A 14,830-nucleotide genomic window follows, 5' to 3' on the forward strand; every position below is an offset into this window, starting at 1 on the left:
GGATGGCCCCGGCTGCTTCAGGCGAGATGCTGCCCTGGGAAAGTCAGTGTTTATAACCCCTGCACCTCCAGACTCAGACCAAAGTTGCTCGTTCATCCTGGGCATTAACGTTTTAGAAGAGTTTATTACAAGGGAGGCTTTAAGGAGAAATGTACGGCACCGGTGTGCCATTAAATGTGCTTGTCAAAAGTCTGGGGGAGTTCAGCTTAACAAACCCACGCGTAAAATGCTGCTGCTTCTGCTGCACTTGCAGTCGGGATGTGCTGATACCTTATGCTGGATATGCACCACTGCAGGGTTCTTCCTGAAGAAAGAATTTCTGGATTCTTAGCTGCACTAGCACATGCAGTGCCTCAGTCATAAGTGCCTTAGAAATATTAGAAGCATGTTTTGTTCAGAGTGTGATCCCAAGAGTTCAGAGCTGGAACCAGTTCTGTGGGCAGGCTGATGAATAGTCTGGAGCTCCTCTGCAAGAGGCCCATTAATTCCTGGGCTGGTTTCTGCTGGTTCTGCTCTACTGGCTTGAGTGAAACACATATACACTTAACAGCAGTTCAATTACTCTGGCACGAAAAGTGTGGAACAGGCTGTGAAGGGCAGCATGGACCAATTGCTCTAGCTCGCCTGACCAGCTCTGATTTAATACTAACACAGCGCTCACAGAACTCTGCTCCACTCTGCTCCACCTGTGACACTTCCACCTGCAGTAGATGACTGTTCCTCTTCACAATGTCCAGCAAGGCAGGTCAAGTTTAGGTCAGGTTTACCAGTTTCATCTAAAAAAGGGAAAAGAAATCAGCAGCAAACGGGAAGTCACCAGCCAGAGGTCCCAGGAAGAATCAAAATGACAGAGGAGAGCTCTGGAACATCCCCAGCTGCTCCCTGCTCTCTTCTTCTGAACACAACTTCACTGGAAGTATCTTTTTCAGCACAGGACTGAGTACTGAGATAGTAATGACATTAAAGCTATACAGAAAGTCGTGCAATAATATAATAGTGAGTAGTTTGAAAATTAAACTTAGAGCTAGGTATTAACTACTTTCCAGAGATTGTTTCTTTATGTATTTGGCGAAGGTCAAGTAGGTTTAGTTACTGATCAACTATATATGTGATTAAAAAAAAAAAAAAACAACAAAGCACAATCCAGCCACTCTCAGTCTTAATTAAAACATCAATTTCCCCCTGCTTTGTGCTCCTGGTATCTACAGGTGGGACTGCGGAAGAGCCACGCCAGCCATAAAGAAGAGGGATCCTGCTTCATAGGGAGTAAGAGACCATTAACACAGAACCACTCCCAGACTGAGTGCCTCCAAAGTGTCCTGAAGGAAATGGAGCTCATCCGGAGCTCCAGGGATGGGCAGATTGAAGAAGCCATCAGGTTCAACCAGGAGCTGGAGAAGGAGCTGAAGAGCTCTCAGGAAGCTCTGGTCAGCCTGGAAGATTGCAACCGTAACCTGAAGAGAGAGCAGGCAGAGATGAGGAGGAAGGTGGAAGAGGCCAGACACGCTGTCCTGAACAGTCTTGGCAAAGTGAAGGAGCTGGAAGTGAGAGCTAATGAGGTGCCAAATCTGCAGATACACATTCAGCAGCTGGAATCACAACTGCAGCACTACAGGTAGGCTGGAGTCTGTCAAAAAGCGCCTATAAAATCCAAGTGTTGGGACACAAGTGAGTTTGAGAATCACTGGTTGTGGCTTAGTAAATGTCTCCAAAACACCTTGTAAAATCTAGCCAGAGGGAAATTAGAAGCTGTTTATCCATTTTCTTGGTAGGGGTCTGTAGGAGATCTGGGAGCCTTCCAGACCAAAGTAAGGGTACTAATCTACAGAGTGCTGTAGTTACTCCTCAGACACACAACAACAGAACTCAGTGTGCTAATGCTTCAAGAAAGCCCCAAGCCAAATTCCTGATGGTCCTTCAGAAACCATTTCCAATGCTCTTTTTTTCCCACTGCATTTCCTGGTCGTTAGATCCCATCCCAAGCCAGCTGTAATCAGATGGCTGACACTCCATTTCATAAAAAAGCACTTCAGCATGTCCTAGGAACTGGGGAAAAGTACACAAGGAAAACTTCTGGCCAGTGGTTTTAAACTTGCTATGACTTCATTGCTTCTTCACTGACAGGTAATAGAAGAGAGAAACTGAAACATTCCTAGATCCACAAAATAATATAGTGGGAATCTTAAACAAAAAAACATTTCCCAAGTAAAACTCACTTTTATAATAACATAAACAAATCTTTCCAGAAGTCAGAAAATTCGTCATGAATTTAACAGTCCACTGCTTTTGTTGCTTTTTATCACAGACAAAACTTGGACTCACTGATGGTTATTGAGTGTTAGGCATTTCTGCATAGGTTTTAGAATGACCTATGGAATAAAATCTACTTTCTATTTTCACTGACCCAAAGCAAAACCATTATTAATAGATACATTTTTCCTTACACTACTAAATCTGGTATTTTAATAAATTGCATCTTCTGAAGTCCTTGCCTCTTCCTAAACTCACACTTCCTCTGTTTGCTTATAAGAAGAATTCATAGTGAGTTATTTGTGGCATCATAGCTATTGTACTGTTTTATGAAGTGAGGAAATTCTAAAAATAACCATTTTACCCAGTGTCTAAGTATTGTGTATGTTAATACTTGCATGGCTGCAGAAGGCCAAAGAAAAAAGCATTTATTTATGCATCTGTAGGATTTAAAAAAACTCTGTGAGGGCACGTAATACGAGATTCAAGATGAGTGTCAGGGGTCTCTGGATGAATGATACAACTCCTGGTGCTAAAAGGGATCACAAAACTTGTCAGGTCTGTCACGTTCTCCTTGGCATAAGCACCAAAGATTTAAGATGAAGGATAAAAAAGATACCTTGAAACAGGTTAAAGGCAATAAGCAGTGTCCACTGGCCTTGCAGAGCAGGAGCTTTATGGGTTACATCAAAACAAAGAGTGTGAGTTTAGAAATGTAAATTATATGTTCCTTGTAAGATTACCTTCATTTGTAATGCTTAGGTTTAAATTGCATGCTAATCTCAAGTGAGTGTCAAGCTCAGGAATGATGCTGGACTGACCATTTGGGAACTACACCCATTTTTCAGCCCTGTGTCACATTTAGCCGAGGCCCAGGCCAGCTTCCACCCTTTGATATTCTCTGTTGGCCATAAAGCACCTCCCCATCCATGTCACAGAGCTCTTGGTGTCAAGAGTTTAACTTAGAAATGCATGATAATAATGGTGACTTGCATGCCTGTGGGCATACTCCATAACACATGGGATCCCATCACCCCTCATGTTCCCAGAGTGTCACAGGGGTGCCCAAACTGGCAGAAAATGGTGAATGAGCAGTGCAGAGCTGTGTGGTAAGGTGGGGAAAGGGTTCAGCACCAGCTCTGCCCCACACAGCCCTGGCTGTCCCAGCTGGTCCCACTCCCTCTGCTTGCTCACACTGGTGCTCAGGCAGCTGTTTCAGTCACCACTCCAGGGAGCAGTTTCCTCCTCTGCCAGGTGCCACACAGAGTTTGTGAGCAGGTCTGGATTTGGCAAGAACTAATGCTACAAGGTGGTGGTGGAGAGGAATGGGGGTGAACTTGGGTGTTCTGCAGAAAGCACTGACAATTGCAGATATGTCTCCTGATAATTCACCTTCACTAGCTAGGTGAGCCACAGGTTTCCTCCACCTAAAGTCAAGCTTCTTCCAGAGAGGATCATATTCAAGAATGAGTCCAATCTATGAGCTTTACAGTTTCCTATTTATAAAGGAAATTATTTCTTCTTTTAGGTTAGGATTTTAAAAGCTCTTTTAGCATCTGCATCCTTCTTCTAGACCTTCCTCTGATACCTACTTGCTATCATTTAGTTCTGGAACCCCAATCATGATTAAGTTATAATCCCTAATGCAGGAAACAACAGTTTCCATTTAGTCAAGGAAGGGTTTAAGGATCTGCAAGTGATTAAACCTTGTCCTAAATTGGAGTGTGTCATTATAATCACCTATTCCTGATTTAATAGTGCAGATTCATATTCCTGACAAAGTGTATGACTTAAACATGAACTTCTTCTGAGTGCACAGCTTCCCCTGCCAGGGTTTGAAATGTCCCTGTCACATCATTAGCTTCCTAAGCCTGCCTAGCTGACCAAATAGTTCATAACTCGTTTCTTCAGGTGCCCATCCTAGTATCTACTGTGATGAACGTGTCAAGTTTCTGTCTGGACTGTCAGCTTTTATTGTTTAATCCCTGTCACGTCAGTAAGTCAGTTCAGACACTTAAATGGTAAAATTTCAATCAATTCCTTACTGAAAGTTCCATTCATTTCAAAGGAAAAAGACATGACAAGAAATTGTATACTTACCATTGGTATTATAGAAAACCTGTGTAATTCCCAGTGCCTGATTACAGGAGAGTTTAGGAAGTTGGGTAAGTGCCATTTTTATGCAGTGCCCAGGGAGTTATTCCCAGAGGACAAATCATTAACTGCTATTCCCTAAACTCCCTTTTTTTTTCCCCCACTAAGTTTTGCTCCAGCACTAGGTGACACCACCCATGTATTCTAATATAATCCCATGATTTCTAAGTATTGTTTATAAAAATACACATTAAAATGTTACTACAGTAAAAATTTCACATTTGCTGCTTCTTTTATCCATTAAGCCATTTGCCCTGTCAGAAAAGGAAATTGGACTGGTTTGACACAGATTGTTCTTGCCAAATATGAGTTGGCTCTGTTTTCTATACTACATTGGAGGTAGCTTAGAAATTGACCACTTTATAAATTGTAATATTCTTTTTCTCTCTCCATATTCTTTTTCATTTTAATAGCACTGGAGGGGATAGAACAATTTAACAACCATGCTTTTGATCCCAATGTAACAAATAAAAAGAAAGGTCGTTTAGAATTGAAATCAACTTCATAATAGAGATGTTCACAGAGGGTTTATGTTGCTGCATCAGTCAGCAGCACAGTAATTACATAGGTCAGTGAAGGAGGTCATAAAATACCAAAAATTCTTCCCATATGCATGGTCTGTCTCCCAAATTACTTAATTATCCATCAGCATTTCTATGTGCTAATGAGTAGGAATCCTTTTGGCATGGAATGCAGCAAGGTTTGTTTCCTCCCATTCTCCTGTAGATACGAAGACTGAGGCCTCTAGCATAATTTTCTCAGTTTATTTATATCATCAGTGTCAATTTGTCTAAAATGTTATGCTTTAAGTCAGGTCATCTTATCCTGGGAGTAGTTCCATTTTTTTTTCTTTCAGGAGACAGTGCCCTGATCTTTTCAGTAATTTCTCAGGTTATCATTCAGTCTGCAAAATAGAACAAGATGGACCAAACAGGTTGAAATCAAAAATCCAAGAACAGGAGAGAAATATGGAAATATTCCTAGCTGATACAGAATCAGCTCCATTAAGCGAGGAAACAAAAGCCCTAGAAAGGAAACACTAATACACAATAGAAGGTGTCTGTAGTAGATTATTTCCTGTCAGGTTGATAATGGTTTCTCTTTAGGCACCCTAGAAACGTTCTTCTACTTTAAAAATTAGACAATAAAGAAAATCTGGACAATTTTTGCTTGATTACTGTCATCAATACCAGCTCCCTGTTGTTGTGAGGTGAGGGACATCTTGGCAATTTGTTCCAGGTGGCACAAAAATTGAGAGGAGGCTGTGGGATTGCATGTGCTAGACAGATCTGCAGGTGATAAAGACATCCTTGGACAGGAGCAGAGACTGATGGCACTCAGGGAACTGAGCTCAGAGAGTGAAATGAAATGTTAAATTTGCACAGCCTCATCTGTAAAAACACTCAGATTCTTCTGGATGAACTGATGTCATCTCATTTTATTTTCTAACTTTGCCTGGAGCTGATACTGTTTTCTACTGAAGGGTGTAAGGAGTTTTGTATTACAGAGAAGTCTGCCAAAAACCACATGGCTTCAAGTTTTGGAAGAAGTTAGCTGCAGCAGGTGAATATATTCCATCATATGAAGCACAGACTACTTGTGGATTTCTAGTCATAGAAGACTCAGAAGCTAAGTAAGGAAATCAGATTAGTCTCATTGGGAACCCTTTGAAGGAGCATTTTGATTTCACAAGAAGGGATAATGGAAGGTATTGTTATTTATGATAGAGAGAACCGTACAGAGCAATTTAAATAGATTAATTTAGCAGTGTAGAAAATGTATAGCATCTCTTTCTGTGGAAGGGCTGCTTTTATTTCAAATGCAAGAGTCTTTCAAAGCTAATAATAATAATAATAATAATAATAATAATAATGAGAGCAAAACCTTGACTTCAAATCCAGTCACATAATTGCAAGTTCATTTATCCCCAGTGTGCTGTGACACTGGAAGTGCAGCCACTTTCCTGCCTTTTCCCATGCTGGGCTCTTATTTACAGTGTTTATTCTTGGGAGGCTTTCCCTGGTTTGTCCCTAAATCCTCCTTTTGTCTGCCTGGCCGTGTTTGCTGTGAGGGAGCGAATCGGTGGCAGCACAGTGGCAGTGCCACACACAGGGACACCCCCTCTGTCCCCTCCTGGCTCCGTTTGCTGGCCCTGCTGGAGCTGGCCCTCAGCAGCCCCCAGCTCATCCCTTCCTGGGGATGGAGGGGTGGAAGTGCCCAAAACCAGAGCCCCAAGGCAGTGCTGGTTCTGTCACCCCATAGCCAGCGAGCAGCTGCCTTTCCCAGCTGCCTTCTCCGCCCTTCTGTGCATGGTTTGGATCATGCTAACCCCTCCTACACCAGAGGGATTCCTTTTTGCCAAGGGGATGGGATGTGGCAGCCAGTGTTTCTGCAGCTTTTCTCCCCTGAATGAATGCCTGGAAATTCAGGCAGCAGCTTGGTGACAGCTGTGCATATCCCTGCTCCATCTGCCTGCCCTGACTCTCTACAGCCCTCCCAGTAGCAGACTCTCTTACAGCACAAACTTTGTAGGTGATCAACAGATTACCTATCTTGCCTTATGCTTCCCTCCCAAAAGAAAGACTGATTTCACACACCAACATCACTTTAAAGAAAAAAATTTACTTATCTACCCCTTTCAAAAACAAGCTGGAGTCCCCATGAGAGGCTGTGATCCTCAGAAAGCAGAGCTCCCAGTCCAGAACCACTGATTTGGGGTTACAGCAAGAACCAACACCAGGCGAGGTTGCTGGATCATAACCAGCCCTCAGCCACACTGTAAATACCCTCGTGCTCCTCAGGACACTGCCAGGAGCAGAGGCACACAGGGGTAGCCTGTCCAGCAGCATTTAAAGCTGCATGGACTCTGAGGAGGCTGGGACTGAGCTCATCAGTGTCACTGACTTGAGGAAATACAGTGCAGGCAACTCCTGCACTTCCACTGACACAAGGCAGTTACTCAGCAGCCCTGCAAATATTTGCTCTGTTTGGCACTCCTGCTGAATCACTGCCTGTGTTTGCTGTGCTGTTCCCTTCCCTTCCTTCTCCTGGGTGTCCTTTCAACTTTGTCAGTGTCTCATCTGCCTGCTTAGCAGCGTGATTAAAGTCCAGACTGATATTTGCCTCTCTCATGCCTGGCTGGGTGTATCCCTCTTTGTGGTACTCAGCATGTTTCCCTGGATTTGCCTTGGGAATCTGAACCTCAGCTATTCAGAGCTGCAGCCCCTGAGAAAACCTAAGGAAAACTTAGCAGTCACATCCTAAGGAAAGTGAAAAAGCCAGGAAAAAAAAAAGCTAGGAAAGGATGTCCTGCTGTAGAAGTAAAACTCAGGTTAAATGGATCTGGTCTTACAGATTTGTGTCCTGACATAATCCCAGACTGAAATTCAAAGACTTACTGAGGTTGTGGGGGAGACAAGGTGGGCAGGAGGAGGTGGTCAGTGTATCTGCTTCAGTCCTTCATTAGAGAAAAGAGATACCCAGGTATACCTAGTTCCACCTTCCCTACGGCAGAGGATCTTTAAGACCACCTAGAGTTCTGAAGATTAACATCCCTTCCAACCCAAACCACTCTCTAATTCCCAGTTCCAGATGTGAAACCTGATCTGTGTGCTCGAGTCTAGCAGCCTGAAAGTTGTAAAATGCATCAAGAGACTGGCTTTAGCTCAGAGGCCATTCATGGTCTCTGAAAAAAGAATTTTTATGTATTTTTATAGCTTTTCATAATACCCATCTGAAAATCTGGCAAATTCTGATAAAAATGAATAGGTATGTGTGGCCTTGAGGGATCACAAAGTTAAAGCTCAGCTCAGAGACTGAAAACATAAAGCATGGACTGAAGCTAGACCATTATTGCAGGTATCTGTATCCCAGGATCTGCCTGTGTTCTGGGCACCATTCCACATAGGAATGTACTTTAGAAAAAAAGAAATGGCCAGGCAATAAATGCCCAATGTAATCTCTGAGCATTAGGAAGTCACTTCTGTGGAACAAACAACTTCAGCCTTTCACAGCATCGTTCTAAAACCACTTGAAAAATAAGGTGTAGACACTGGGACTGACTGTGGGTTACAATCCCTCCTTGTTCCAGGAGAAAAACCTTCCCTGAAGGCTTGGAGTGCTAATTGCCACCACAGCACCCATCACCCCTTTTGGGAACAGAGGTGCCGAGTGCTGTGGATCAGATTTCAGTGGGAAGACCCCAACCCCTTCAATAAATCTCCAGAATGAAAATCAGGCCCTGTGCTTTGTTTTGTGCAGAGCCTCTGCTCACAGCAGAACGTTTCAGGGAGGCTTTATGGTGTCCCATTAATCATAACACTGAAAAATCTGGTACTCCCTGCACATCTGCTCTGCTTTTCCCCTCTGCACTTGACCCCATCACACATCCTTGGCCTGAGTTCACACAGCCTCAGAGTATCTGGGGCTGCACAGGGTGAGGTCAGCCGAGTTTAAAGCACCTTTGGCAGGTTTAAGCCAAGCTCTGAGTACAGCATTTTCACTCTCCTGGAGCTGGCAGGTGTGAAGGGCACTGCTTGGCACAAAACCACAAGAGGCAGAAATAGGAGCAACCAGAGCAAAGCCAATGCTTATGAGAATCACAGAGGAGGAGGTTCCGCTCCCCATTTCTGTGCCAGCAAACAGGCAAGGGTGGCATTTCCAACCAGGGTACATCTGTCATGTGGAGCATCACTCTGCTGTCACCCACGAGCCACCGTCACTATCTGAATGACGTTAATAAATTAAATTTCAAAGGACAGTTTAACATACAAATAAGAAATAAAATTAAACCATTCACTTTGGTTTTGCTGGAAAGTATTTTTTCCTCAGATTTCTAAATCAACCAAACCAAAAAAAAAAAAAAAAGAAAATATTCCAAATGTTATAAGCAATAGTTGGGAGACAAGCTGGTCCTTAGAGTCTGAAATGTCTGTGTGTCCATTAATGAATGCACACTGTCCTGTTTAATTTCTAATGCTGCCCACATTCCCCAGGAACAATTCCTTCAGCAGGGAAAAAAAAAGAGTAAGAAAACCAAGAATAAGAATGTTCTCAGTTTATTTTGTCAGTAAAACTGTGTCTGCACTTCTGGAGCCCTGGCTGGGATATTGCTGGGTAAATGCACTGACTTTGAACAAAAGACCTTTCAGCAGAGCCAGGGGTTGGGGTCTCTCAGAAAAGCTGTGATTAATCTCTCCACAGCAGAATTATGCTCCAGGTTTATTCCTGTGCTGTCAACCTTGCACTTTGCTGCTTTCTTCCCTCTCCCCCTGTTCCCTGCCTGCTTTGCTCTCTTTCCTTTGGGGCTTTTTGTTCAACATCATTTACAGTTTCTAAAAAATGTTTCATATGCTCTTAAAAATAGGAAATTTGAAAATTAAGTAAGTATGAAGCTTTTGAGCTAAACACTATGCAGGATACCAATGATCCAAGCTTTGATCTCATATCAAAACCCCTTCATTAAAGATGTGAGACCCTTAGAGGTTAGACCTGTACTGTTTGTAAGATTGAGGAACTGTCAATCCATAAGGCTTGGCACTTGCTTTCAAGTACTAAAAACCATTTGTGCTTAGATTGCAGTTCTCCAGCCTTACCAGGAAAGGCCCCAATTTTGGCAAGCAGCAATATTTTGCATTCAACAAGTCTTTGCTCCTAGTTAGGGTGCATCTTGCTTACAATCCAAATTACCTATCAAGTGGTGTCGATTTTAGAACAGAAAATCATTCATGCTGGAAAGGCAGCCTTCATTCCTTCCCATTCCAAGCAGAGGGAGCTTTCCTGTGGCAGGTTCCCAGGGACCAGCTGAATAAATGCATCTGCTTCCTGAGCGAGCATGACTCACGGAGCAGAAATCACCAGCAAGTAATCCATGCTTTACTACCTCATGTCCTCAAGCCAAGCCTTTAATTCTATTAATCCACATTTACCTGTCATTACATGCAGGAAACAAACAGCAAATAACCCTGAAACGGAGTCATTACCCCATTTCCTACAGAACACCCCGAGTTCCCCAGTTTGTGTGGGCAGCCCCTCAAGGCAGAGCTGAATTCCGCCCGTCTCTAAAGGCTGTGGAGAGCAGAGCGGGGAGAAGGAGCAGCTCTGCCCTGTTACCGTCAGAAAGGAGCTGCCAAAGCATCGCTTCCTCTCCTCCCTCCCTCGCCAGCCTCCTCCTGCCCGGGGACGGCAGCTCAGATCAAAGCTGCACACGAGAAAGGCGGCGAGCGCGGATGGGCAGCGGCAGGCAGGGCAGCTCAGCACCACGGGACACACCTGGGGACAGGGACACACCTGGGGACAGGGACACACCTCGGGAGAGGGACACACCTGGGGACAGGGACACACCTGGGGAGAGAGGGACACACCTGGGGACAGGGACACACCTGGGGAGAGGGACACACCTGGGGAGAGAGGGACACACCTGGGGACAGGGACACACCTGGGGACAGGGACACACCTGGGGACAGGGACACACCTCGGGAGAGGGACACACCTCGGGAGAGGGACACACCTCGGGACAGGGACACACCTGGGGACAGGGACACACCTGGGACAGGGACACACCTCGGGAGAGGGACACACCTGGGGACAGGGACACACCTGGGGACAGGGACACACCTGGGGAGAGAGGGACACACCTGGGGACAGGGACACACCTCGGGAGAGAGGGACACACCTGGGGACAGGGACACACCTGGGGACAGGGACACACCTCGGGAGAGGGACACACCTGGGGACAGGGACACACCTGGGGACAGGGACACACCTCGGGAGCAGCCCGAGCCCAGATCCGCCCCACAGCCGATGCTCTGGGACACGCTAGAGCTGCCAGCACCAAGGCTGGAGGTCAGGAATGAGGAGGGGGCTCTTTGGGTGGGCTCCAGGGAACATCCCCCTCACCGACAGACACAAGGACAGAAAACAGGGAACCAGCCTGTGGGAGGACTCTTATACTGGGAAGGACTGGGGGGAGGTTTCAACTTCTCAGCAAATCAGGGAGAGCCAGGGGAGGTACAGAAGGTGTACAGAGGGTTTACCATGCTCTAACAAATGGCGAAACACAGGGAGGGGACACAGACTGACAGAAACATTCCACTGGGGCTCATGGTTTGGGGGAATTCCAAAGGGGAGGCCAAGCCAGAGGAGCACTCATCTCTGGGTTCCTCCAGTTCCTGGGGAACAGAAATCCCTCCCTTTTCCAGCCCTAATCCTGCCAGGGAGGCTCCTGCATGGAGAACACCACCAGCCAGGTGTGGATGTCACCTGTGCTCCAGGAGTGTCCTTGTCCTTGAGTCTCCTCCTGCAGCCTGCAGAAAGGCTCCCAATAACATTGAAATGGCTAGTTTTAATGGAGTTCTGTGTTGAAACAGCTCACAATGGGCAAGATGAATGTGAGCTGGGAGAGCTGCTGAAGTACATAAAGAAAACCAGGCCCTGCATTGTTTTTAAAGGCAGGTTTGTGAACCATCCATCAGCTCAACATGCAGAGACCTGAGTTCACTTGGCAGGGGTTTATTATTTTTGGTGAAGGTGAGCAAACCAATGCTTTTGGATTTTGGTTTGCATTTTAACCAAGCTTAGAATGAAGCAACTTTTTCAGTGACAGAAGTCCTCCCAGCACCCTGGGGACATATGCTGCCATGCCAAGCTTTATAAAAATGCTTTCTGTTTTCCATTGCTTTAGAAATGAAACTGTAAACCCATGATCTGGCCCAGAATATAATATATCAAGTGCCAGGTCTGGGGTGAGGGCTATAAAACAGGTGTGAAAAAGCTGATGTGGCTTAGATTGTCTATCCTTAAATTTAAAGGGCTTCCCATCCCTCCTTGATTAAACAAATTCATCTGCACACACTGGTTATGTACCTAGTGGATGTGGTGCATTGTAAAATCACTCTAGATTTTGTATTTTAGAAGATTAATTTGTCCTTTAAAAGCTGCACCCTGTCTGATGTTAAACCCCAGGATACATCAGCTTGTTTGTCTCTTGTTAAACCCTGCAGAAGAGACCACTGGTCAGAGATGAGCCTGAACCCATCTCTGCAAGTAAAAACAGTGAAGTTCCAACTCAGTCATTTGATGCGTGTCTCCACTAAAAGTGCATTTGAACCTCAAAGTTTGGATTCAGATCAGAATATCCACTGAGGGGGAGATGGAAACCTAACTTTGTCTTTATCCTAATTTCAGCCACAACTGGTAGTCTGGAAAGATGTTTTGTTTGGAGAAATCTGTTTTATATCACATGCTAAGGAAAGCTACCATCCTGTGATTATCATTTGACTTTTAGGTGAAATACTACTGGAAATAAAGATTTTAAAATTGCTCAGTTAGTTGAGATACAAAAAACCAGGATCAGCTGTGAAGAATCACAGAATGATCTTAGGACACTGAATGAGATGGGATGGTGGCAGGAACCACATATATGAAATCAGATTCATTTTGGGGGCTAAAAACCAAAATTAACCCCAAGCAATGCTTTCAGCTCCAGTGAAGCAGATACAGTAATGAACTTAGAGGTTATTACAGCTGATGAAGAGTTATATCCTTGAGCTTTATAACTCCAAGACTGCATCTGCAGTTATTAAGCTGCAGGGAGGAAAGCAAATAAAATCTTAAAATGTGTTACAAAGGAAACAGAGAACAATACAAAGAAAATAATTATGCACATTCACAGAACATGTGTATCAGAGCAAGGAAATTCATGATCATTTCACTGAAACGAATTAAAGTGAAAGTGAAAAGAATAGGCAAGGAGACTAGGTCCATTTTTAATGCCTTTATTGAGGTCAGCTGTAGGTGGGGGAGCTTGACCACTGCTATTCGCAATGGACGACCCAGAGGAGGATGCGTTCAGCTTTGCCACATGGCAGAGCTGGGGCTTCCGTCCTCATGACAGTCCCTAGGAAGACACTGGCTCGTTGTAAATCTTGGGTAGTCATGGATAGCAAGTGTTGTTTTAGCTATGGCAACGAGGTCCAGAACATCAGTCAGCTGCCCAACGTTCTCCCTTGCTCCTCAATGTAGTTTAGAGTCCGGTTTGTGCCATGGCTCGCTGATTCTAGGGGTCTTCAGATGTTAATCCCACTTCTCCTGGGTGTTACCCCCCATGGGAGTTGGGCTCATCTACACACTGGGTGCTGTCATCGGTGCCATAGGGGGGTACTGGGTGCAGCAGAGGCAATAGACAAGGCCATGTGGCATTAACAAGGCTGTCACAACAACATTGATAGTTACCAAACATGACACAACATGAGGTATTTTAACAAAGAAGGCACCTTATGGTGACAACATTCTACTGTTCAAACTGTAAACATCTTTGTGTACTGGTCAGGAGGTCACCTTTTACTCCTCACAAAAGAGGCCTAGAAAAGGCAACAAGTGGGAAAAAAAAAAAAAAAAAAAAAAAGCATGGAAATTATTTTAGCCACTTGCAGATGTGGAAGAGAAATAGCTTTGAACAGATGTGAAATGGGGCTGTAAAATTTTCATCCAGAAGATGAACAGAGAAGAATTGTTCCGTCTCTCAGCACAGGAACTGTGAGTCAGCTCAGGAAAGCAGAGTCAAGTTCAAAGCAGACAGAAAACAAAATAATTCTCACCCAGTGGGTCCCACAAGTTTGGAGTACCTTTCTGCACAGTGTTGAGCTTGAGGAAAGGTTATGCAGATTAAAAAACAACTAAACTGTCAATTAAAAATAAAAAACCCCCACAATTTAGCAGATATTAAATAGAAAGATGATTCCACCTGAGTCACCATGGCAATTACTGAAATATTGCAGTGAAAGGCCAGGGGAGGACTAAGGATGCACCAGATCCGTGAAGAGCGGGGAAAATGTATCTCTAGGTATTGTCTTTGAGCCTTTAATATACATAAAATGATGAAATAAGAGTCTGAGTTTCTAACATTGTCTTGGCTTCCTTCACCTGCAGGAGTCCAAGGTGACAGCTCTGAGAATCAAGCTCACCTCACACCTGTAATCTCAGGGCTGTGCTCTAAGCTGAGCCCTGACTCACACTCCAGACCACAGCTCTGGATGTTGTCCCTTCACATCAGTTTCCCCTTCTAAAAAGCGATTTTAATGACCCCAGAGAAGGCAGCTATTACTCACTGCAGTTACTGCTCCTACAATCACCTCTAAGATGACCTCCAAGCTTAGAGATGCTGTTTAATTCTTTTGTAACAACCCCCTCTCATTCAGATGCTCAAATATCATTGATAGCTGGAGATTAGCGGGGTTTAAAATGGATTAGCTGTTCTCCTGGTAAGGAGAATTTCTGAGCTACAGTGACAAATATTAGCTCCAGTTTTGGAAAATCTCTGACTCAGCTTTAGCCCAAGCTTCCCCGTTAGCAACCTCTTGCAGATTTCCTGCACAGCCCTCACAAGCTTTTCCTTGTGGGATGTAATGAGTAGGGTACAGGATTAGGT

The 14,830-nt window shown here is 44.5% G+C and overlaps 1 protein-coding gene across 2 annotated transcripts in view; it reads left to right on the forward strand.

Annotated features, from left to right (window-relative positions):
* Positions 1 to 14,830, forward strand: part of LOC111935341 (EF-hand and coiled-coil domain-containing protein 1) — a 41,482-nt gene that overhangs the window by 741 nt on the left and 25,911 nt on the right. For both annotated transcript variants that reach the window (XM_086845641.1, XM_086845640.1), the window contains exon 2: positions 1,209 to 1,615. In XM_086845641.1, coding sequence (XP_086701767.1) covers positions 1,209 to 1,615 — 407 coding nt within the window. The remainder of the gene's footprint in view (positions 1 to 1,208; positions 1,616 to 14,830) is intronic.

Source organism: Cyanistes caeruleus, chromosome 11 (assembly GCF_971803275.1).
Source record: "Cyanistes caeruleus chromosome 11, bCyaCae1.hap1.1, whole genome shotgun sequence".
Taxonomy (NCBI): domain Eukaryota; kingdom Metazoa; phylum Chordata; class Aves; order Passeriformes; family Paridae; genus Cyanistes; species Cyanistes caeruleus.